At 41.3% G+C, this 26,197-nt stretch overlaps 1 protein-coding gene across 1 annotated transcript; it reads right to left on the minus strand.

Annotated features, from left to right (window-relative positions):
* Positions 1–250: 250 nt before the first annotated feature.
* Positions 251–23,561, minus strand: LOC138747553 (leucine-rich repeat-containing protein 46-like). The gene is made up of 9 exons (XM_069906868.1): positions 23,334–23,561; positions 19,350–19,449; positions 18,132–18,240; positions 17,680–17,726; positions 11,313–11,422; positions 9,899–9,968; positions 9,083–9,106; positions 7,933–8,144; positions 251–713 (listed from the first exon to the last, which is right to left on the minus strand). The coding sequence occupies exons 1-9, from the start codon at positions 23,416–23,418 to the stop codon at positions 478–480; spliced, it is 993 nt and encodes a 330-aa protein (XP_069762969.1). The 5' UTR covers positions 23,419–23,561; the 3' UTR covers positions 251–477.
* Between the last annotated feature and the right edge of the window lie 2,636 nt (positions 23,562–26,197).

Genomic DNA, 26,197 nt, shown 5'->3' on the forward strand with positions numbered 1-26,197 from the left:
AAAGGGTGCGACTACCCTCCTCCTCCTTCTCCAGCTGAATACTGTGGAGGATGTTCAAAGGGTGCGACTACCCTCCTCCTCCTCTCCTGCTGAATACTATGGATCAACCCAAGTTATGTGGCTGAGTACAAAACTTGCCAGCATAGTGGCACGACAAACCACTGAGTATCATCAATCCTACACTCCATCTACAAAATGAACATGGAGTTAGTTACCCGCTACCCAGAAGATTTACCAAATGAGACAAAAAGGGAGATGAGGGGAAGTTTATTTGTTAGTTTTAATTTGATCCACATAAAGCTGGTTAATTTAAAAAAAATGCTCTACTCCTGCATGCTTGACTTGCCTTTTAAATATTATCATGTCAACTTTCTTTGGACTAGTGGTTGATCTGAATAATAATGAATTCTTACAGCTGAAGTCATTGAACTGTTTCAACAAATTTCTCAGCGACTCTGTGACAACAGCCCTGGACCATCAATCGAAGATTTTAGCCTGGGTGTCACGTTCTTCATTTTGTCCATCATCCCCATCTTTCAAACTGAAATTTGGACCAGAAATTTGGTTCATCCTCATTGGTTTGCATCGCATTCGTGCTAACTCGCTACGGATTTCATGCAATTCGTTCAGCCTAGTCTTGTGGTCTTTTTCAACTTCCTTCCTCCGTTCTTGAGATCGACATACCATTTCTTTGTGAAGTTCAGCAAAGAAACCTGCAAACCATAGGCATCCATACTAAGTATGGGATAAATTATTGATGTTACGACTATTTAGACAGTCTTAGAAGCTATGTGCCATAACCTAAAATCATTTATACACCAGGAAAAGAACACACGAAATGCATATTTTTAAGCACTAAAAAAATTGAGAATATTTCCAGAATTACAGTACAGAAGCTTCTGTTTAGGAATATCCCACTTCCCAGCTTTTAATATTGAGCCAATTAAGTTGCTGCCTTCCCCATTCTTCAATAGCCTCATCTCTTGAGAATAAAATAATTATTTTTCAATTCCTCTCTAATCCTTCCACTAATTAACTTGAACCTATATTTCCCAGTTACTACCCTCACTGCTGAGGGGAATAGGTTGCTGTTTACTCTCTCTAGGGCTCTCAGAATTTTATACAGTTCAATTAATGTCACTGTCACCTCTGGTCCAAACAAAACAACTCAGCCTGGACAACTGCACATCATAATTACAATTTTCCAACCCTGGCAACATCCTTGTAAATCTCTTCTGTTCCTATCCCTTCACATTCACTCCAAACAAAGCAAGGTGACATTACCCTTATTAATCTTTTAAACAATTCCAACACATTCACCCCCTCCCATTCTGTGCTTTAAACCTTAAAACACAAGCAGACCAGAAACCTTTTACTTCACATTGCCCACGATTGTGGCTGAAGCTTTGATCCATTTGTTGGTTAACACCTGCACTACAACTATGGCCATTACATTTGTCAGGTAAGATTACTGATAGGTGTTTTTATTTAGGATATTGTTTAAATATTTGGCATTAACCTCAGGCCGGTATTGAACAGTCAAAAAACAAAGCAGGCCTGTTAGCCCACTAGATTGAGCATCCTTTCATGTAAATCCTATTTTATTATCCCACATTCCAATCAAGGCCTCCAGATTGTAAAACTCATCAACATTATCTACTAATAAACCCATTTTCTTGATTGAAATATCTTTTTTATGCCAGAAGAATATTTTAATGTTGAATTATAGATACAATTTGATGAAGACTCAGGTCTCTGCATATCTGGATAATTCCATAGGCAACTGAACATATTGAAAAATGCAGCCATTCAGACCTCAAGTTCCAGGTATGAAAACCGATGTAACTCAATCCTGCTACAAGATCATTGAAGTGAGATGTTAACTCATTCCCTCTCCATAGGTGCTGCCTGGCTTGCTGTGTACTTTTTATTATTACATCTTATTTCCAGCATCTGCATTATTTTGCTGCAATGTTGTAAAATTTCTAAACTGCAGCACATGATTAATATTACAGTCAAGATGTGCTCTCTGTAACAGCTCATGTGAGGACAAAAATCTGAGCATTTCTTGGGGAGTTTGCTTACATTGATCTCTTTGCATCGTTAACTTTGTTAACATTATTACTTGTATTTTTCTTGCAAATTGCAGTGACCCAAATTATGTTAAAATTCTAACATTCGGAAGTCTGTTTCGCCCTAGCCATTAGTTTTAGTATTTTTTCTTCATGTCAGCAGTAATCCTACATCTATGTGCCTGCTCAGTTCCCTTTATTACTTTTTTTTCCAATAATCATGTGAAATATTCTTAAAATAATAACACAATTTCAGGTTCAATCAGTGACTCGATCCTTTTAGAAAAATCTCTCCTCGCAACCTCCAAATTGATGGTAATTCTTACCATAGAACACTAGAGAAACAGATCCTATAGCCCATCTAGTCTGTACTGAACAATAATTCTTCCTCGTCCCACTGATCTACACCCAGACCATAGCCCCCAATACCCCTCTCATCCATGCCCCTGTCCAAATAGTTCTTAAATGTCAACATTCTCACCACTCTGCCAGAAGTTCCCTTTAAACATTTCACCTTTCACTCTTAACCCATGTCCTCTCGTTCTTGTCTCATGCACATTTTATGTGCCCTGTTCACAGATTCCTCATCCACTGGAACCCAACTCTTTCTGCACAACTTGTTTAAATCCTTGCTTATGACGTTAATGAAAACAGATCTACTAAACTAGATATGAATTTATTGGAGCAGTAGTTTCTGCTTCGGAAGTAATACTTAAATATAACATTCAATTTTAGATTTAACTTAAAAACAATTTCAATAAACTTTTCTATATTTTTAATCAAGTAAATATGTTCTATAAATAATGAAATTGCTTTCAATTTTCTGGTGATGTGCTACGGCACTATTCCTGCTGTTTTTAGTCAGGCAATGTGGTTATGTGCTTTTAGTTCTTTTATTGCATTTTCTATCTTGGTAATTGGATGCAGCTAAGCAGAGGACAACGAGAAGGAGGGGGCAATGTTTCTTTTTTTCATTATTATAGCAAGGTAAAATAATTAAAGGTGGAAGGAATGTCTTCAATGAAATAGCTCCATTAAACTGGACATGAAACTTTGGGTAGAGAAATAAAGCAATTGAGAATAAAAGGTAGGATTCAAACAGGCAAGCTTTCCTGAATGTTAATGTGCTCGCATTTGGGGCCATTCAACTAAAATGGTGGAAGTCATACTTGGTTCTGAAGAGAAAAAACAAGGCCTAAATTGAAGTGGTGATATCTTCCAATGGGGAAAGAAAACGATTAAGAGTGCTGTTATAGATGATGGTTTCAGGTGCCTCCTGGTGGCTGATTACAGTGAATTACTGGCCTGGGAGTTGGGTGCAAACAAAGACATTAAAATAGACTCACCTAACCCAAATATATCAGAAATAAAGGAAAAATTTAATTCAATACCTCAAAAATAAAGAAAAATTTTTCAATAAATAAATGCATTTTTTTTATAAAGAGCAATGCATCTTACAAAGGAGTTAAAATCTTGCAGTCTGCATTGTTAGTGTTGGCCACGCAACAGCTGGTAATAAATTAACCTTTTTGTTAAATCTATTATTGGACCAAATTTTGTTTTTTAATTATATCAGCAAAATGAATAGCAATTTCAGCTATAGATCACTCTCAGTTAAGAGACAAATGGTCAATAAAATGCAAAGAATGGCAAATGTCCAGGTTATGGAATGCATCAGAATGTTATGCAATTATCTGAATCTCAAACAGCAGGCAATCACTCATTTGATTCATTTTGTATTCATTTGGTAGGGATTAGTTTCTATTGCTGTATCAGCATAGATTTCTATTTAAATGAGTCAAAAATGTATAAGATCAAACGCTGCAGGTTAAAAAGAGAATAACATTATATATAGGTAGATTCACTTTTACTTTTCTGCCCCATTTGTAGGAACATCTGGTTTTTAAATCAATTTTGAAAATATTAGTTTCCATTTTTGAAAATATTATCAAGGATGTTAAGCTTGAAAGATTTTATTTCTTTGCGCTGATTGCTTGTGAGGTGTGGACGGTGTCAGACACACAACTCATACTATGTGACCGTCTGCCACATGATTCGTTATTGTCAATGAAGAGGACACAACAATTCATATCAAGTCCTCAATTGGGATTGATCCAGACCCAACAGAAGGCGTTCAGTGTTAGAACTACTTAAAATATAAAATTGGATCTTGTAAAGAAAAATGAGCAAATACTCGAAAATATTTTCTTGGTACTACAGCACTGCAACACAGCAGTTGTTATTAGCAAAGTCTTTCTAAGGTCCTGCATGGTAGGCTAGCCAAGAAGGTCAGATCGCATGGAATCCAGGGTGAGCTGGCCAAATGGCTCCAGAATTGGCTCAATACAGTAGAAGTCCAAATATTTGGAGTGCTCGGGAATTGGGTTGTTCCAGATTGTCAGATTTTGCAGATTCTCAGGCAGTACTTTTAAAATTCAAATTTAAGGAGGAATAAAGAAGTAACAGGCAAAGAAGAACAGGTAAATCTTGATAGTTCATTCATTAGCAAATACAACATGCTTCATTTATCAAGGTGAGAAGTTTTGAAGCAAAATAGCCAACACTTGCGCGCGTGTGCATACACTACATTTAAAAACTTTGAGAGTATTTGAAAAGTAACAGATTCTTGGATTGGTTGGGATTTCTGGCATCTTGATTTTTGGTCTAGGAGTTAGAAGATGGTCGTGGACAGTGCTTATTCAGATTGAAGGCCTGTGGACAGTGCTGTGCTGTAGGGATTGGTGGTGGGTCCACTGTTTGTCATCTTTTATTAATTATTTGGATATCAATGTAGTTAGTATGGTAAAATGGTTAATGAAAAGGTTATCTAAGATTACAACGGGATCGAAATGAACTGGAAAGTGGGTCAAGGAATGGTAGGTGGGACTTGGAGAAGTGCAAACAGTTGCCCTTTGGCAAGTTAAACCAGGGCATGATTGCTACTGGCCTGGGTAGGGTTATACAACAGAGAGACTTATGGGTACTAGTACAAAATTCCATGCAATTCAGAGGCAAACACGGTGGTGAAGAAGGCTTTGGCATGCTAGCCTTCATTGGTCAGGGCATTGAATACAGGAGCAAGAACATCATGATGCAACTGTATAGGGTGTTGGTCAGACCACACAAAGTATAATGCATATTTCTGGTTCCCAGTTAGGAAAGATATAACTAACCTGGAAACAGTGAAGAAAAGATTCACAAAAAGGTTCCTGGACTGATGGTCCTGAATTATAACGAGTGGTTGGATAGACTTTTAACCCTAGTGGGGACTAGATGGAAGTTTCTAAAATGATTAAGGACACAGAAGAGGTCAATAGTCATAAAAATTTTTTCAGGGTAGGGGAATCTAAAACTAGAGGCCATAGATTTAAGATGAAAGGGGAAGAATTTTAAAGGGAGTTGAGGGGCAACTTTTTCTACACAGAGGGTGGAGAGTATGTGGAACAAGCTTCCAGAGGAAGTTGTAGAAGCAGCCACATTTGTAACATTTAAGACATACAAATAGGAAAAGTTTTGGGGAATGCAGGCAAATGGAACAAGCTTGGTCAACAAATTTGTCGGCATGGACAAGTTGACGAAAGGCCCTGTTTTCTTTCTATAAATTTCTGACATTATGACACTGCACTAGCAATCCAAGGAATGGACCAACAATCTAAAAACACAAGTTCAATCCACCTGAACAGTGGCAAATTTATATTCAACCAATTAAACAAACCTAAAATTACCATTATAATCTTTTCAGGGAAGAAAATCAGATATTTTTGTTCTGGGTTCATACCCAAAACAGTATGATTGTCTTTTAGCTGCCCTCTGAAATGGTTTAGTGTGACAAACAGTTGCGCTCAGCCTCTCCGGGCACATGGAAGAATTTTGAAATGTAAGTGCTTCTGATTTATGCGGGATTAAGAGATTTCAATTCTAATCGAGTCCCATAGGTGTATCTCAGGTATGGCAACCAGGGCATGTGCCCTAGGCGCCACTGTTCTCGCCTGCCCCGAGGAAGCCCGATGTGTGTGTGTGTATGTGTTCCTCTGTTGGCTGACTGCAGTTCTCCTGCCCTGGGTAGGCTGTTGCGCCGGCCGGTCGCCTCTGGCACGGACAAATGGCAGAGAGACCCAGGCCCCGGTGTGTGGCTTGGCGGTGAGAGGGAAGCTTCTTCCCGGGTGCTGATGGTGTTGGAACCCTACCTGCGTTGATGCCCCTGGCCGGACGGTGCTCAGTGGGGCGACCATTCAAGTTCACAGGGAGGTTCTCCAGTGGGTTCAAAGACGGTTCCAGCATGGTTAAGTCATGTCCCTCTGGCACCCCAGGCCCCATCCCTTGATCTACTCCATGCCTTCTGCCGGATATCTGAGTCGGGGTGAGGTTGTGTTTTAAGGAATGGGCAGAGTTCTACCTATCAGGACGTGGGCTTCGCTGTTGGTCAGATGTTTATTCCAGGCAGCTATTCCATGGCACAATTTCCTCCAGGTCACTACTCTGTGGATCACTGGAGCAGGGGCACGACTCCAAAACAAAACGGTTTCCCAAGACTTGGAGGTGTGATGGAGCGAGAGAATTTGTCGTGGGAATGATCTCTGTGAATGGAAGGGTGGGAGGGTGAATCTCTGAGAGGTCAGTGCCTTTTGAATTTGTGTAGATTATCCTAAAGTTCTGGCACAATTCATCTGGGCACTCTGCTATTTGTAATGCATGTGTCCAGACAACCGCTGATTGGGCTGGAACTGAGAGGTGATTTCATTGCCAGCTTTGCATCTGGGTCATAGTTGCAGCTGCTTTTGGTACCTAGTTCATGTATGCCCAACAAGACAGGTCACACAGGTGGGTTATTGAATCCTCTCAGCCTGGATGTTTATCTGGGTGTACAGGTGTGAAGTGAGTGTGAATGGATGTATACAGTCTACCTACCCCGCTCAAAGTTTGGTATCCCTTGGAACAATCTATTGGTAAACTATGCTTATAGCAGAGGTTCTCAACCTCTTATCTTTTTCACCCACATGCCAGATCACCTGTAAAAAAAAAACCTAAAGGAGGAGAGGGTTGAGCTCAACAGGAGCTCAAAAAGGAGGCAGTAGTTTGCAGCGAATCCCATGGAGACAAGTGGTTTGTCAGCATTTTGGGTCGGATTTTGTTTCGATTTGGTGGGAATTTTTTTTGCAAATTTTTGCCTTTTTATTGTAAATTGTACATCCTTGTTTTCGCTGCTTCACCTATACAGACCCACAGAGCAGCAGGTGATATGCAGAGCGGCTGTCTGAGGTTGGTGAGAATGAACATTCATTTTAAAATGGTTATTCCAAGGGACAGGATTTGAGAATGTTGTTCTTGAATAAAATTCTTGCTGATATCCCAGTGAAGTCCTGTGTTCTTTGTGGTATCTTTCTTGAATAAGACAGAGCTGAAATAGTCCTGCCTAATTGAAACATAAAAGGCCCTGAGAGTAGGAGAATTTGCCTCAGTGATCTTGTATCCCAGTGTTCAAACCAAACGTTTCTAACTGCTCATTACTGTTGTTGTTGCTTCTGCTGTTTGCCCTGATGGGTCTCTGGGAGGGGGAATGGAGAGTCAAAGACTGCCAACTGGCATTCACACACACATACGCACGCACAACATGTCCCTCCCCCGAGATGCGGGCTCGGTGGAACGAGAGGACGAAGAGCACGTTGTGGAGAGAAGAGCCGGCGAGGATCGGTAAGGAAGGTGAAGTGGATGGTGGCGGCAAGGGATGGTTGTGGGGTGAAGGGTTGAAGTAAGTTTTAACGGGGGTGGGGGAGTGGGGGGGGATGCAATTTCAGGGCTTGTACATGTTGGAATGAATTACAGATGGCAACTCATAAATCATGCCGTTAATGCTCCACACCTTTCACTTTTCCTGGTGAGACGGAGATGTCACATAGTGAATCTTTCTTCTCAGATTCAGTGTCATATGGTTCATCGGAATCTTCCTCACTTTGAGAACCATCTAAATCGTGACCGTCTCCAACATCATCAGCTTCATTGGGATCTTTCTTTCTTTGGACAAGGATACCATCAAGCTGCTGTAGGGCAGGGAGAGTTTGGATTACCTGCTCCCTGTAAAATATTGGAATTCACTATCAGCCCCTATCAGTGAAGACAAACATCATGTTACATGGTAGATAGAGCATATACACCAGCTATTCCATAGTACAGAGAGAAATGGAGGTTGGAAACTGACAGGAATGTATTGATTATTTATTTCAAACAGATACAGGTTTTATTTCCTATTGTAATCTGTGGGAAAGTGGGAAGGATGTGAATGGATGCTCTGTCAAATGAGTTTGGTTAAAATTAGCCTCTTTGCATCCAACCATTTGCAATTCCTCAGAAAGTAAAGCAGCATAGCAGTTAGACCTGGAAACATTCAGGCATGGATGGCTCTAAGACAAGTCATATTGGTGCCACACAGATCACAAGATATCGGAGCAGAAGTAGGTCCATGGTCCATCGAGTCTGCTCCACCATTCTAATCATGACCTGATGCATCCTCCCACTCCCTGTAATCCTTGATGCCCTGACTAGTGAAATACCTATTAATCTCTGCCTTAAATACACCCAATGACTTCACTTCCACAGCCGCCTGTGGCAACAAGTTCCACAGACTCGTGATCCTCTGGCTAATGAAATTTTTCCGCATCTGTTTTAAATGGATTTATCCTAAGTTGGGCCCTCTTGACCTAGACTCTCCTACCACAGTAAACATCCTTGCCATATCTATTCTGTCCAGGCCTTTCAGCACAGATACCAGGTCATGACCATTCCCACTGACATTATCACTCCACCATCAATATCTGAGGAGTAATTATTACGCACAAATTTAAAGTAAGCAGCCAATATATATACCGAGTTTTTTCTCTTTCCACCATCAAAAAAGGTACACGGCAGGTATCTGATGGAATAGTTTTGTGATCAAAAATACTCAAGGCTCAACAGCAGGCCACGTGACAGGCATCCTATTCAATTCCCCAAATATTTATCCCTCTGTTACTCACATGCATAGCTGTAGTGTGTCCCATCTAAAAACAAAACCATTGCAGTTATTTGATATGATTATCCAACAGAAATTCCCTGATCCAGCTAACATCAAGAAGGACAAAGGAATCTGGTGCATGGAAATGACACCATTTATGGGTTCTCCTCGATACTAATGTTAAAATAAACATTGTTTCTTCATTGTCACCATGTCTAAATACTGGATTACAATTCCCAACAGCACCTGACTGCAAGCAGTTGAGGTGGCAGAGCTCGGAGAGCCACTGCCATTCAGCCCCAGAGATATTCTGTATGGAGTTTGCACATTCATCACAGGGTGGGTTTGCTATTAATGCTCTGGACCCCCCCCATATCTCAACGACATGGGTTTGTGGTTAATTGGTCACTATTCATTGCACCCCATGTGCAGGTGAGTGATAGAAACTTGAGGGTGGAGGGACCCTCAAGTCATTAGCAATGTAGCTAATGGGAACATAGGGAAGAATAATGTGATTAGTGTAAATAAATGACTGATTATCGGAACAGATAAGGTGGGTCGCAGGAAGCATTTCTGTGGTGCATCTCTCTAGATGGCGTATTACCATTTTCAGGGCAATTGGGAGAGTAGTAAATGATGACCATGACAAGGTCTACAATCCATTATTAAAATTTTTCTTCTAATCCAGGAAGACATTAATACGTCAAAACATCCAAATTTCCTTTCCATTGCTCCACAGAGTAGATATCAACTATTCTCTGTTGGTCAATTTTGCACATCCCTTGTGATCTCCTCAAAATCTGGCCCTTGAGAAAATACATCAGAATTCTTGCCTCACCTGTATTCTTTCTGTTTTGTGCAGTCATTGCCTGACATATTCAGAATTATGAGATGATCTGGAAATTCACCTTAGTGTACAAAGACAAAAATGTCAATAATAAGCTAAACATCTTGCCTGTTTGAAGAGTTTGTCAGGACAATGTTAGCCACAGATATAAACGTCATTAATAATCTTATTTTGCCCAATGACTTGGACATGATTGGAGGAGGGAAAGTAATGTCACCATTTCTTAGTTCTGATACAATGATTTTCACAAGGTAATTACAATGTAATTATATTCTTGGCCAATGCACTGAACAATATTTTGAGCTTTTTACAACATTGAAATTAAATGCAATTTGTTTGAAATGGTCACTTAAAAAATTATACAACTAAGAAGATATTATAATGCGGTCCATAAGCAAAGAGTTAATCTGTGTGCCTGCAGGCATTCACTTTTCAGAGATGTTTTAGTCCTGGGAACAAACATGTGAGATATGCAGCAAGTCGTTATTTCAGGCTTTATGAAAGGGAACTGGACAGGTTCCTGAGGGATGAACTACTTTCTAGTTATCAGGAAGTGGGGGGGGGGGGGTGTCTACATTGCTAGTTAACTGTGATTATGATGCAACGTGGCAAACTGCACGTAATCCAGAATTTTCTTGATTGTCTTACAGGTGTCAGTAGTGGTGCACTAGTTAAATTACGGGAGTTGGTCAAGTAATCTAGAAACCTGGATTAATAATCTAGGAACCCGACTTCAAATGCACCACAGCAGAATTCTCAACGTTCAAGTAATTAATGCACCATATAAATTAAAAAGTATTATAATTCAAATCCTTCTGTTTTGCTAGTTAAAGGGGCGTGGCAAGATGGCGTAGAGTCTAGACGTGCAACCTCGACCTCTCTGGCCAGACTTTTAAATACCTGTTTTTTAACCTTTTGTATTGCTAGTTAAAAAAATCCTTAACATGTAACATGAGAGAAAAAAGGAATTTTAATTTTATTGGAACATGTGTTTTTCATGAGAATCTTTTTTATTATTACTGGTGGATAAATAAAAATGTTCAGCATTAACAACTCTTATGCCAGTAAATTACAGCTTAGTGAGAGGCTCTTTGCTGCAAAGAGGTGCCTTAATGCTTACGACATGAAAAACGTCACCGACAGATTTTCTTCCAAAAACTCTGGCACTGAAATTATAACTTGAGCTGTTATGGTAATTTCATGTTAATTTCTATTTATGATTTGAGATTTCTGTAACCAATTTCATTAATCACACAAATGTCCATCAACGAGAAAATTCTTTGCCTCCATTGACTTGGTGTGAATCAAAATAACCACTGGAAATAAAACGACAGACAGATTAGAGTAAGAAATTATTGGAAACTACCTACTTTGAGCTATGAAACGATGATTGAAACAAACAAACCTGGATCCAGTTGTTCTATCTGATTATTTGAGAGGTCTAAGAATCCCAACTTTTGTAAACATTTTAGGTTTTCCACTTTTTGGATTTTGTTGCCAGCCAGTGTCAAAAATCTGTAACATTGAATTAAATAGCTCAGCATTTCCCTCTTCATTTCAGATATACTTGCATTATACACGGGCTCCCTCTCAACATGGATCTTGAACTAAATAAAGCATTCTGCAGTGTAAGTACCCTCACACGGGGTACTTCTATACTGGGAATTACAAAAGAAATGAGCAATGCCCTCAAATTTAGTTATTATAGATCCACAAACCGAATAATCTACAAGATCAATAACACCATGCAGAACAAACAGGAATCATTGAACTGAATGAATAATGGCTTACACTGAATGACTGATGACTTTCTCGATTAGGATATAGACTCTCACATTGGGTGAGTGGAATCTTGCTGAGACTAGGAATATTTGTACAAATTTTTAAAAGAACGGTACCTGTGTATCATTATTCTTTTTCTTCTCAGGCAATCACTCACAATCAAATATGATTTGCTTCACTCTAATTCTGTGGGAGTTGAGGTGGCTGATGGATTGTGGGATTTGCAGATTCAGGTGGGGTGATATGCATTTGATGGGATGGGTGCACGAGTAGTTTGGGGGGGCTCTTTCCATATTCGACAAACATTGGTGGCATTTCTCTAATTCTTTCTGGTGGTTGCTGTAAATAACCTACATCTCTGATTCATACCAGAGGGTATGAATCACTACAATTGGCTTTGTGCTGGGTTTGAATGTCAAATGCTATTTTCCTCAAATGGCCAAAGGCTGTGCTGGGACACTGAAGGCGATGATTAATTTTAACCATTTTCCAACAATGTGACTGGGTATGCAAACAGGAACACTTGCCATTGATTTAGGCTAAACAACTGAGCAGCCAGTAGATGGACAGTGAAGGGGAAAGTCATGATGGGGAAGTACACTGTGGGGCTTGAGTGTAGAGGGAGAATTGAGAGAGAGAGAGAGAGAGAGAGAGAGAAGCAGATCCACCAGGCTCTGTTGCTCTCATTTCCCTGTAATACTACCTTCTCTCTGAGTCTTGCCATGACTTGTTGACCTGAAGTTATTCCACATTCATAAACATATCTATTTGTAGTTGGATTGTCTCCATGTCTGGAGGGAAAGGAATACAGGTAGACCCCAATTTACGATGGGGTTCGGTTCCAGGACTTGCATTGCAAGTTGAAATGATCATAAGTCGAAACAATACAGCACTCTACCGTTTTTTTTTATTTAAACACTGAAAACCTTTATTCAAAAGCCATTTACACTGAAATAAACATTACTACAATGTACACAGCTGAAAGCACAGTGGGCTTGAAGAATTTTTGAAGTATTGCACTAAAATTAATCACTGGATGATGGGGATGCTAAAGGGACAGGCCGGGATGTCAGGAGCTCGGATGTATGGGCAGCCTGGGCGTTGGGAGCTTGGATGCATGGATGGCCATGGTGATGGGAGTTAGTATGCATTTGCAGCTGTGGCGTAGAGAGTTAGTATGTGCAGGTGGCCTTAGCATTGGGAGTTGATATTCACGAGCAGCCAGGACATGGCAAGTGCAGATAAACATCAGAACTTGAAATCGAAAGTACAGATTCTGACTTTCGGCCAGCTACAACATGGTGTAGATGCAACTATCAGGCGCTCCTGTCTACCCTTTATCTTTTTCACTTTTTACCTTTCTAGTTTTCAACCAAAGCGTTATATATTTTGTAGCTTTCCTTTTTTTTTTAAACTCTTGTTTGCCTCAAAATAACTACAAGAAATAGGGAATCCAGGGAAAAAGAAGAAGCGGCCGCTAGCCTATCAATAGAGACTATTTCTACCCTACCGGATCTACAGACTGTTGACTACAAAGCTTCTCTTTGCCTGTTAGAAGTTAAAATTGTTCAAATCTGGTTGTTAGTGGAGGCGCATGATCAGCATTTGTCATCTATGGAGCACGCTTCTGAATACTTAAGTCAACGTGCTACTGAATTAGAAGATGTCTGCTTCATCTTACGTGAAAGTAACTTGATGACTAAAGTTGTTGATCTGAAGAGCTGGAGCAGTTTGCAGAATCTACTGAAGAAGGGCAACCTACAAAGTTCTCCTCTGATTTGTTACGTCAGGTTTTGGGAAGGAGACACTCCCATCCCTGCTGAAGATCAATAGAGCTCACTGTTCTTTAGTATCTAAACCGGCTCAGGGACAGAGATTGTGCTCGATCATTATTCGTTTACATCATTATCTGATAAAGGACACTCTGATCCTAGAGGTCCGACAGAGAGGGAAACTGGAATATCGTGATCAATAGATTTGAGTGGTGGAAGATTATATTCCCAAAGTTATGAATCAGTGAGCTGAGTACAGGGAAGTAATGTTAGAATTATACAACCAAGGATTTAAGCCCTCCCTACTATATTCTGCATGACTCCGTATCACACTCTCCAGTGGATACAAGAAGTGGTTGTGTTCAGTCGTTGAGGTCTGGAATTATATAGACCAGTGGTTCTCAATTATTTTCTTTCCACTCACATACCACTTTAAGTAATCCCTATGCCATAATTGCTCTGTGATTAGTAAGGGATTGCTTAAGGTGGTATGTGAGTGGGAAGGGAAGGTTCAGAATTACTGCTCTAGACCCAATTGTTACTGAAATATTTTGCTTGATGAAAAATTGGCCCATTTCCTTTCAAGTTATGAAACCATGCACATAACAAGTCAATTAGGTACGATTAAAACAGTGGTTTTCAAACTTTTTCTTTCCACTCACGTACCACCTTCAGCAATCCCTTACTAATCACAGAACACCTATGGCATAGGGAATACTTAAAGTGGTATGTAAGTAGAAAGAAGGAGGTTGAGAACCTCTGCTTTAAATGAAGAGAAAGCATTTGACTGTGTGGAGTGGAGGTATATATTTACAATTTTAGAAAAATTTCATTTTGGTCAAAGTTTTATTGCATGGATAAGATTACTGTTCTTGTGCCCAACTACTTCAATTCTTACTACCTTTCATCAGTCAAACCTTTTATTCTCCAAAGGAGAACCCATTAAGGGTGTCCTCTGAGTCTATTACTTTTTGATTTGGCTAGAGAGCCATTAGCAATTGCATTTCGAACCTGCAAGGACACCTTAGGATTTGGAGGAAGGGAGTGCAACATAGTTTTCCTTTATGCAGATGATCATTTATTTTGCATATCAAACCCTGAAACCTCCCTGTTGTCATTACTTACTCTATTTAGTCAGTTTTAAAACTGTTCCTTTGAATACAATTGCATCAATGTATACTAACTTCCTTTTAAGGTTGTGAAAGATCAATTATTTATTTAGGTATTACAGTTACAAGAAAACGTGTCTTTTTAAGGAAAATTTGCTTGCTCTGTTAAAATACGTGAAACAGTATTTAACGCAGTGGTCACCCTTGTCCACATCTTTGGTGGGCCGCGCTAATTCTATCAAAATGAATATTTTGCCTAAATTTTTATATCTTTTTAAGACTATATCAACTTTATTCTTAGATCTTTATTTGACTCATTAGACTCTATTATATCATCCTATATACGGAAGAGTAGGCGACCTTGATTAAGTGAAGTTCACCTTCAAAAATCTAATTTCCGATTTTATTCCTGGGCAGCTAACATATGCAACTTTACATTTTGGATACGTTTTGCTAAATGACTTGAATGTCCATTGTGGGTAGCAATGGAGTTGCATACAGTTAAAAATTTCTCCATTCCAGCTTTTCTTGGATCCTCACTTCCTTTTTCTTTAGATAAATCTATTGATAATTCTGTTGTTAGGCACACTGTAAGGATACAGGCCCAGTTCAGAAAACATTTTGGATTTTATAGTTTTTCTCGTTCAAGCCCTATTCTATCCAATCATTTCTTCAGTTATGGACCATGGACAGTTTTATTTCTGACCAGGGACAGTGACTGACTGTGTAACGGGAGAAAGGAGCACACACTCTATGGAGCACCGGAACTGTGAGCTGGGAGAGGGAACAGCTGTGTGGAGTGCAAGAGCCGCGCGCTGAACCCGGTGGGCTTACTGAGAGTGCACCCACTGCTGTCCACCCCTCTCCTCCAATCAGGAGCGCCGAAGACAAGCGCTGCGGCAGTTAAACTGTCCAGCGCACTGAGGAACGAACTGTCAGTGTGTTCACCCAGCAGCTCTACCTAAAAGGCAGGAGGCTGAGCGGCTCTGATCATGGATGCCAGCACTGGGGTTCTGACAGCAGATTTTACACTCTGATTCCCAGTGTGTGTATCTGACCTGTGCTTCTGCAGTCCCCTTTCGAGAAGAGGACTTTGTGTGACAAAAGTAATTTGGTATTACCCAAGGCAGGGTTCTGGCAGAGAAAACTTTGTGTGACAGAGGGGCACCTGGTGTAACCCCAAAGAGAGTTTTGGAGGTGCAGACTTCGTGCTAGTGAGTAGGAGGTCACTGTGAGAAAGTCCCTTGTGAGAAAACTGAAGGTGGTCAATACCACACAGGAAACTAAGGAAAGAATCCTGTATTCACCTGACAAGGTCATAAGTCTGCTCAGTGACAACAGTCATCTCCTTCCACGTTCAACTCAAAGACCTGTGCATCAAAGCCTGGAGACCAGATTCTGTGGACAGTTCTTTTGACAACTTACTTGATGAGACTGACTTGGGGTTTTGTTTTGGGAGTTTAATTTGGGCTTAGACTGTAATGGTCTGAGTATTTTTTTCACATACACACTATAAATATCCATTGTTAGTATTTAGTTGCAATAAAGGCTTATGTTTGGGTGTTAAGTTTATTGAGATAATAATATAATTGACAATTGTTAGTAAATTTTGTGTTAAACTTAATCCATTTGTTTATGCGCCTTTCAATTGCTGCTGGTGAGGCATACCTTTGAACCTTCCTTGCACAGTTAAAGAATGGTATAGACTGGGTATTAAGTGTTTTAAAGATCTTTTCATTGATAATTGCTTTGCATCATTTGAACAACTTTCTGAAAAGTTCAATTTACCTAATACTCATTTTTTTTAGATATTTGCAAATCAGATATTTCCTTCACTCTCAGATACCTAACTTTCCTGATGTACCTGATACGAACATTGTTGATGTGTTTTTTTTTAATTTACAACCCCCTCTTAAAGGTTTCATATCCATTATTTATGACAAGCTGTCAGGTTTAAGATTTGGGATTTAATCCTTAAGTTGGTTAACTCCACATCCCTCTGTGCCTGTCATTATTTGTTGCAATTTAAAGTTATGCATAGGTCCAAAGCTACATTATCTTTTATTTATTCAAATAAATGTAATTTCTTGTTGTGTTAAAGAAGAAGAGAAATGCGAGAGAAATGAGGCCTCTCTTATTCATATGATTTGGATGTGCCCTTGCCTTGAAAAATACTGGAGGAATGTTTTCCAAACCCTATTCTTAATCCTTAATTTAAACCTCGAACCTAACCCTCTGGTTGCTGTCTTTGGTATCACTGGAGAGGATGACATCTGTTTGTCCCCAATTAAATCTCAGGTTCTGTCTTTTGCCTCTCTTTTGGCCAGATGTGCGATATTACTAGATGGAGGGATGCTGTCCCATCCACTCATGCTCAGTGGTTGAGGGATATTATGTCCTGTTTAAATCGAGAAAAGATTTGTTATTCTGTTAGTAACTTAGATATAGGGTTTCAAAACGTATGGGGACCTCATGAGCTACTTTCAGAACCTCTAGATTATTATAAAGCTCATCTTCCAAAGCTTCATTATACTATATTACTCCAGGTATAAGGAATACTTTAATTATAGAACTTTGACTTGGTAATGGACTTAAAAGGTGGGGAGAAAATTAAAATATAAAATTGTGAGATGTTTTGTTACTTTATCGATTTGTTAATTTATAGATGTACTCTATAAATTAGATAATTCTGTTGATTTCTTTATATTTGACAAATTTTACAAATTTTCAGTATATACCTGCTTACTCATGTAAAATTTTATAAAAATATTTAGAAAGAAAGTATGGATTCTGACTATCGTAACTAAACTATCTTAAGTTGGAACTCGTAAGTCAGGGTCTATCTGTACCCAGTGCTTAGAAGGAAGAAAGGGACCAAACCATATGGTCCAAAAAAAGGAGGCTGCAAAAGTTGGAGGAAGGATGTTACAGGGTGAAGAGACTTTGAATAAGAAAAGATTCTAGGAGAGGAAGGATCAGTGGTGAGAAGGATTCATGAGAAGGAAGCTTGAAATGAGCAATTGCATCCTATACATGTACTATTAGGAGCAAGTAGTTCACTAGTGACAAAATCCACGAACAATGAATCTTACTTTCACATCAAACTCACCTTAAATTGTGAAGCAATTCTAAATTTTCTATCTTCTTAATTTGATTCTGTGGTGGGATTGAAGAGATGGAAGGAGTGAATGAATTACTGATGTAAACATCTGGTTAAAGGCTCACTCTTCACATGTTCTAATGTTCTAAAGTTGGAATAATTTCTGGTCTTGAGTTCCTGCTGCTCAAACCATCCTCACCTAGTTTACATGAGGAGTTATAAATAAAACATGCACCCATTTTAAACTTCATATCAAGACCATCCTGTTGAGTTTTTTTTAAGCATATTCTGTTTTTATTTCAAACTATATAGCTTGAATTTGCATCAACTAACTTCGCACAATCTGCATTTACAATTTGTAAGCCTTAATTCTTCAGTAGGTAATTTATTCAAAGAGCTATCAAAACAAACTTGGACACGTTCTCCTCAATCAATTCAATGAATGCGGGAGCAGGAATTACCTGCTGAAGGTAAAGATTGTAGACATTTTCCAAGCCCTCAAAATTTCCAAGGATGTCCACATTCTTTCGGTCTAATCGAACAGTCGTGAGCTTTGCCAGAGCTTCTTTTCTGTATGGAAGATGTAGGGTCATCAACAAGAATTTTAGTTTAACATAAAACAACTAGGACAATGAAGAAAACTCTTAATATTGCTTGGTATACCTGAAGACACTTTTTAGACTGTAGTTTGCAAATAGGAAGGCATTTAGAACAACCACCAGATGGAGTCCTTGCATTAATTTTATCAAAACAAATTTACTGTACAGTATAATCATAAATTGAAAAAAAAACAAATCTAAGGAAAGAAAAGTAACTAATGTGAGGCCTTCTAAGACTGTTGGTAATGCTGATACTGAAAAGACATTGAACAGAAGACAAGACCAATGTTCCATGAATGTAAAAAGACCTTATTCATAAATATGGGGAAGATACCATATATACTCATGTAAAGGTGATTGCATATAAAAGTTAACACTCTGTTTTTTGACAAAAAAGTCTGGAATTTTCTATTTATCTCGTAAAATTCGACCCTGGTCTCTCATCTCAGCCCCGGCTGGCCACAGGCCAGAACTCCTGATACCTTGGTCGCAACCAGAACTCCTGATACCTCGGTTGCAAATTCTCATGCTTTGGCCTCGGCCGCCTGCAGGCCAGAACTCCTGATGCCTTCAATACGGATTTTCAACCCAGTCCTGGCCACACACAGATCCAAAAGACACAGATGCTTACCAAGGTCCCGAGATCCACCGTACTGGCATCCATGCCGATTCCCTCACTAGTTCCCACACCAACCTATGATGTTGGCAGCCCTGGAGTACCTGACCTGTGGCCATAATTCACATATGAGATTTTGCACACTGTTCTACTACATAGGACCCCAAGATGGAGTCAAAACTTTGTAACATTTGTAGGATAGTAAACCGGAATAGAAATGAGTCCTTCCCTTCCTCTCCAGGCCACTGGGACAATTACATCATTGCCTTGCTGGTGAACAGCTACTCTAAGATAAATCAATCAACCTTGGATCTTTCGAACTCCGTGTCTTATAGCACCTTAGGCAAGGTCAATTAACGGAAAACTATTGTGGAAGCTTCTTCATGTAATTAAGGTACTGCCACGCTATTTCAAAAGGCACAGTTCTGCTCATTATGAATTCCTATATTTGAACTGCTACTCACACATCTTCCAATCTTTGCCCCCTTGCACACAGCTGTAAGTTTTGCTCAACAAGCAGCAACATGGAAATCTGTACCAAATTCTTCGATTCAGGTGAGTATTCTGAAATCAACAAAATTAAACAAGTTATTATACAGTAGAACGTAATAACTACATGATGTATCTTTTAACCTTGGAAAATTCAATTAATTATCATAATAATAACAGTGTCATATTACGTGATATTTCTTTTTGCCCACTGCAAGACAGGTTCGCCACCAGCAAGAATTGCCTAAGCACCTCTTACAGTCAGACTTTTTGTCAGAGAGAGAGAAGTAAAAGAGAGACCCCACACCCCAGAGTTAATGAGTGAACATAGATTCACCTCCAACACTTTCACAGCCACTGCAGCCACACAGAGTCCAGTCCAAACCACTGGCAACCCAAGCTCCAGATCCGAAACTCTGACGCAGTCAGGAACCCTCCAGCACCCTCAGCACCTCCTCACATCCCAGTTCCAATACCTGGTACCCCTCCAGTTTAAGCCAGTCTCCAGCAGTCCGCAGCCTTGAGTCACCAGCAGCTGCCGCATGCACTGACCACTCAGCCACAAAGCCTCTCATTGGTCCACCGCCATTGTCACCGTCCCCACGTGTTGTCTCCTCCCCTTCTCCTTCTCAGATAGGGTGTGATCTTCCTGTCCTCTCCTTCCCCGGAGTCTGCAACCCCCCATGGCCGCTGCTGATCAATAGGCGCCGCCATCTTGGGAACAGACTCGCAGTTGTGGGATTTCAACTAAAACCACAGTCGACTCCCTCAACGGGCCATTCAAACCCTGTGGGGAACCGATGGCAGACGACTGGGCGGCTGGACCCCGCAAGAGTGTTGCATCTCCACTCCCTTGCTCCTTGCAGGTCTGCACCAGCAGCAGCGCTGCTGCTACAGCGGGTCCGGCACCGCCACCATATTGCAGAAACTGAATAAAGAAGGTAGTTGCCTCTATCCATCTCTCTACACTTTATCATCTCTGGTTAGGTTGCCCCATTGAGATGTCATCCAGATGTCACATTGTTTAATGTGGTATTGAAGGGAGAAGAGATCATTCAGATCTTTCCAACCAGCTTTCCAGTCAAAACTGGTATGTCACCCTTGAGTGACAAGATGCTCACAATGTTACTCAAATTAAGGACCAAAGTGTACATTCTGTAACATGGAAATGAAAAATGAAGGAAGGTATGCCAGGAGGAGCACCAGTATACCTTGGAATGAGGGACAAACCGGTTTTCTTCCCAAAATTATCAATTTTGCATCTTATCACATTTTAATTTTTTTTAAATTTAGACATGCAGCACATTACAGGCCCTTTCAGCCCACAAGCTCATGCTGCCCAATTATACCCAAGTAACCTACAACCTCTAGTACATTTTGAATGATGGGAGGAAACCGGAGCCCCCGGAAGAAACCCACGCAGACACAGGAAAAATGTATAAACTCCTTATAAAGAGTGAAGGATCAGAACCCTAGTCCCAATTGCGGGCACTGTAACAGCATTGCGCTAACCATGCTGCCCTATTATACTCCATTTGCCTGACCTTTGCCCACTCACCTAACCCATGTATTCTCCTTTCAATCTTCCTTATGTTCTCTTCACAATTTAGTTTTCTACCTAATTTGTGTCATCAGTAAATTTGCCAACCACACCATCAATGCATTCATCAAAATTATTTACAGTAAAACTCTGATAATCCAGCTCCTTTGAGACTTTGATGGTGATGGACTAACAGATTTTTCTGGAGTATTGGAGTGGGCCTCTGTGCTGGTAAGAACATAAAATGCTGGAGAAACTTAGCTGGTCAAACAGTGATCTTTATGTAGCAATGGTAAAAATACATAACTGACGTTTTGGGCTTCATCAAGATACGGAGGAATATTAGCAGGCATCTGAACAAAAAGGTGGGGGGGTGGGAGGGGAGACAAAGACAGGACATGGTAGGTGGAGAAGGGAGGGAGGGGACAGCTGTGAGTGGGGAAGGATGGATGGCTGGGTGTGTGGAGGATGGGAGGGGGAAAACTGGAAAAACTGGAAAGGGGCAAAAAAAAAGGCAAACCAGGTTAGCAGAAACCAAAGAAGTTAATGTTAATGCCATCTGGCTGGAAGGTGCCCTGATGGAAAATAAGGTATTGTAGCAGCTGTGTAGCGGGCCGAGCAGGGGCACAGCGCGGTATTGTGAACCGTCGCCGGTGCACCTCACCAGCGAATGCGTGAAGCCGTGGGCTGGACCGCTGTGCACTTACCTGGGTAATGGACCCCATATGCGTGGTACTGCGTGCAGAGTAACAGCATGCCGGATTGATATGCCTCCTTCTAGAGGGTGCGGGGCTCCCACCATGTGTACTTTAAACCCGCCAGCCCCACGGATTGGTGGCAAACATTTAGTGACGTCACCACCCCGTCCCATGGAGCCCAGGCCGGGAGGGATATAAAAGAAGCATGGCAAACTCAAATGAACAATCTTTGGTTGACTAATTCTGTGTATGTGTGCTAATTTAGTAGCTCTACAGAAGTAGTCGCTACAGTGTTGTTCCTCCAATCTGCAGGTGGTTTGGTTGGGACGGTACATAAGGCCATGGACAGACATGTGAGTGTGACTCAGAATTGAAATGGTTTATTACTGGGAGGTCTCTGTAAACGTAGCAGAGGGAGTGGAGGTGCTCAGTGAAGTGATCTTCCAATTTGCAACCTGCCTCTCTGATGTTGAGGTCACAGAGGGAGCACTGGATGCAGTAAATCAGTCATATGGCTATGCAGGTGAAGTGTTGCTTCACTTGAAAGGCCTGTTTGACCATGGTGAGGGAGGAGGTGTGGGCACAAGTATTGCACCTCCTGCGACCATAGGGGAAGGTGCCGGGAGGAGGGGGGGGGGGTTTGTTAGGTGTGGAGGGATGAGTGCATAAGGGAATCACAGAGGAGCGGTCCCTATGGAAGGCAAAGAGAAGAGAAGGGAAAATGTGTCTGGCAGTGGGATCCTGTCGTAAGTGCCAGAAATTCTGGAGGATAATGTGTTGGATGCGGAGGCTGGTGGGGTGGTAGGTGAGGATGAGGGGGATTCTATGTTTGTTGTGTCTGGGGGCAGAGAGGGCCAGGGCAAATAAGCAGGAAATAGAAATGAGGATGAGGGCTGAGTTGATGATGGTGGAGGGGAAGCCATGTTTATGGAAGAAGGCAGACATTTGAGAAGATCTGGATTGGAAGGCCTCATCTTGGGAACAGATATGGCAGAGAAATTGAGAGAAGGGGATAGAATCCTTGCAGGGCACAGGGGGTGGAAAGCTTGTCTGCTGAAATGGAGACAGAGAGATCCAGGAAGGGGAGAGTGCTGTCAGAGATGGATCAGGTGAGTTGGAGATTGGGGTGGAAGTTGAACACGAAGTTGATGGAGTTGACGAGCTCTTCGGAAGAGTTGAGGGGGTCTCGGCCCTGAAGGCTGGCAGCATGGATTGCTCCACAAAGCTGGCCTCTGAGGCGTTATCGCAAAACCAGCAGCCAGATTCCACAAAGGGGAGGAGACCATTCAGGCCATCATGCCTCTCCCCGTCCCACAATGGGGTGCTTTTACAGAAACAGGGATATAGGACAGATTGGGAAATGCAGTGTGAGGCTATGCATTTTGGTAAAATGGATCAAAATCGATAGCCACATGTTTATGAAAATGAGTGTGGAAACTGTTATTGGATGTCTGAAACTGATTCCCATTCCTTTGCTTCTCTTTACACAATTATCACATAGATCGTTACTGTCCATGTACAGAGAGAGAGAGAGAGAGAGAATTTGGGATGGATTGCCCCGTTGCAGGATACGGTTCATGACTCTCCCAGCTCGTATTGACCAGCCTGACCCGGGCAAAGTCCATGAGCACAAACCATCTTCTGCGGAGAACTCACAGCGGGCCGAGCAGCGCTCGTGAGGGAGAGAGACGGGCCGATCCACCACGACACACGCTACCTACCCTGGGCTGGATCACACTCCTGCTCCACAGCGCCGTCTCCGGGGCCTCCCCCAGGCCCGGCATCGACCACCTTCACCACCGCCATCTCTGCAGCCGGCCGCCGCGGTGCGCCGTTGCCCGGGCTGCTGGGGCCACGGCGTTCGGAGCGCGCGCACGAGCGCGCAAACCCGCCGAGCGCGCGCTCGCTCCGTGGCCTCCTGCCAGTCACCGGGGGAGGGAGGGAGACGCCCGTGGGGAAATCGGGAAAAGAAGGTGGGAGTGGATAAGGGGAGGAGGGAGGAGGCAGAAGGAGGGGAGAGGAGGAAGAGGGAGGGGAGAAGGAGGGAGGAGGGGGGAGGAGGGAGGAGGAGGGAGGAGGGAGGAGGAGGGGGAGGGGGGAAGAGGGGGGAAGGGGGAGGAGGGGGGAAGAGGGAGGAGGGGGGAAGAGGCAGAAGGAGGGGAGGGAGGGAGGAAGAGGGAGAAGAGGTGGGAAGGGGAAGAGGTGGTGAGGAAGAGGTTGTTGCAGGTGAGAGGGCAGAAGAAGCTGAGAATGGAAGGGTGGCTTTCTGATAGCAAGAAGAGGTGGGGTGCTGGAGGAAATGAGACAGAGGGGTAGGGGAAGAGAGAGACCATTGGAGGGGGTTATCAGTCTGATGCACTATCAATAACTCCAAAGAGTAGAAGTTACCCGACTGATAGGTTTTTATTACCATAAACAGAAGGCACATCTCACATTGCTTACCCAAGCTTGTTCTGGGGGAGGGGTTATGGCATTGCCACCTTTATTGGGGGAAATCAGGGGAGGAGCCACAGGTACAATGAGCAAGGGGCGGGCCGGCCATATGTCAAACAGTCCTAACGGTGGTTCCACCATACGGTCATTATTGAACTGTTTCCACTCCCTGACCTGCTCAGTGGTTCCACCATTTTCTACGCTTTATTAAAAGCTAATTTTTATGTTTCCCTTTCCACAAATGCTCTTGGAGCTGAACTGGCACATTTCTTACACCTTGAAATTGCTTTATGAAAGTCCAAAGAGTTTTCATCAAGAGTTTCCTGTTGCAAGAATTCACAACTCCAACCTCTTTCAATGGCCGATCAAGAACAGAACTGACAGCTTTATGCTGAATGGGATCAGGCCCTTTCTTTCAAACAAACGTAGCTCAGGACAGCCTGGTAGATGTCTGAAATTTTCCAAAGCGTTTCTTAGGCATAGGCAGGGACTCCTCCACACAGGGCAGAATGGATGATCAAAAATTAATCCAAATCTCTAATAGGGTTAAAATATGGCACTTGATATCATTTGGAGTCGAATTTATAGATGTTAGATAAAGTGCAGGAGAACTAATGGAGTACATATTATTACACATGGATCAATAATGCTTCAGAATGGAAACTGCATTTACTAATTGAGTTACAGTCTCCTTGTTTTGGAGTGGGGCTTTATGCCAGCAGTTAAAACTTGCAAAGTACATTTATAAATGCTAATTTCCAACCTGTTTAGGTGTTACACACACCAAAAAAAAAAATCAGTCTTTGAATAGTCACTCATATACTTTATTAGTTAACAGTATCATGGACTGCAGCAGTGTCATCTTGTTTTGCTGGTCTTTCTAATTCAGAATTCTATCTACAGCAGTGCACACAAGCTCTCCCACTTGGTGTAGTATGAGATCAATACTTTTTATTTCACATTCTGGAATGCATAAATGAAAGTGTACCCAAATTACTCACATTATTGAATACTATGGTATAATCTGAACATGCACCACATTCATGCTGTTTCATCTTTCAAAACCATTGGACAAAAATTAACATTTGTTTGAAACTGACATTCCCAGGGATCTCAGAACCACTGGAACATCTTTTTTGAGAGAGAATGTTAAATTGAAATATGAAACTTTATAAAACCAGATATGTACAAGTTTCTAGGTTAATTGGGGTATTTGGGCATCACAGACTCATGGGCCGAAGAGCCTATTACCATAATGTTTAAATTTAAAATACATCTCCTTTAAACTTTCCCACTCTCATATTAAAGTTGTGGTCTTTAGTATTTGAAATTTCCAGGCAACATCCTGGTGAATAGAGAGAGAATAGGAAATGCCAGTTCCCCACCACACAAACCAAGAATGTAACTTTGAAACCATGGAAACATGGCAAAACCATGCAATGCTTTTTTTTGTTGATGGTCTTTAATTACAAAAGAAAAAAAGGTAATGGAGAAATCTTACCCCACAGAGCCTGGAGAGACAAGGAGACGCCAATAAATACATTTTTTTATATAAAGGATAATGAAACAATTTAGCAGATTAGTTTTCTTTTAATTAATTCTGCAATTAAGATGTTTCCCTCAAGACAAAGGATCCTTTTAAATTGCATATAAAGCAAATGTTGCAGAATTTTCCCTTAACTGCAGATGTTTAAATATTCCCAAAGGGAAACCAAAAGGGTGAAACAGGCAAAACTAAAAGGTCAGATCAGCTTTGCAAAATAAACATACTCCAACTTTCAGTGGGTTTTATCAATTTGCCCCAATCAAGTTAGCTGACTGTCAAACACTTCAGATTGCAGTACATTGTAAACATAATCACCAGTCAGCCTCTTAAGAATAGCAGCAACAAGTGACAAAATTGGCTCAGTTAACAATCAATACAGCTGTAAATCCATTGGGCAGATGAGGACCTTTAAGCACAGATTGTGTGTGACATATCTACAAAAACAATTCCAAGGAAGGCACCCAATGCTTTTGCTTCTGCAGGTCAATGGTTTGGCAGTTACCAACATCTGCAACAAAAAAAAATAAAACATTGAGGGACCACTGGATGAAAAGCACCAATTGTTCAAGCATTGATTATTGACAGTTTTGAACAAGTACAACTTAT

Source organism: Narcine bancroftii, chromosome 12 (assembly GCF_036971445.1).
Source record: "Narcine bancroftii isolate sNarBan1 chromosome 12, sNarBan1.hap1, whole genome shotgun sequence".
Taxonomy (NCBI): domain Eukaryota; kingdom Metazoa; phylum Chordata; class Chondrichthyes; order Torpediniformes; family Narcinidae; genus Narcine; species Narcine bancroftii.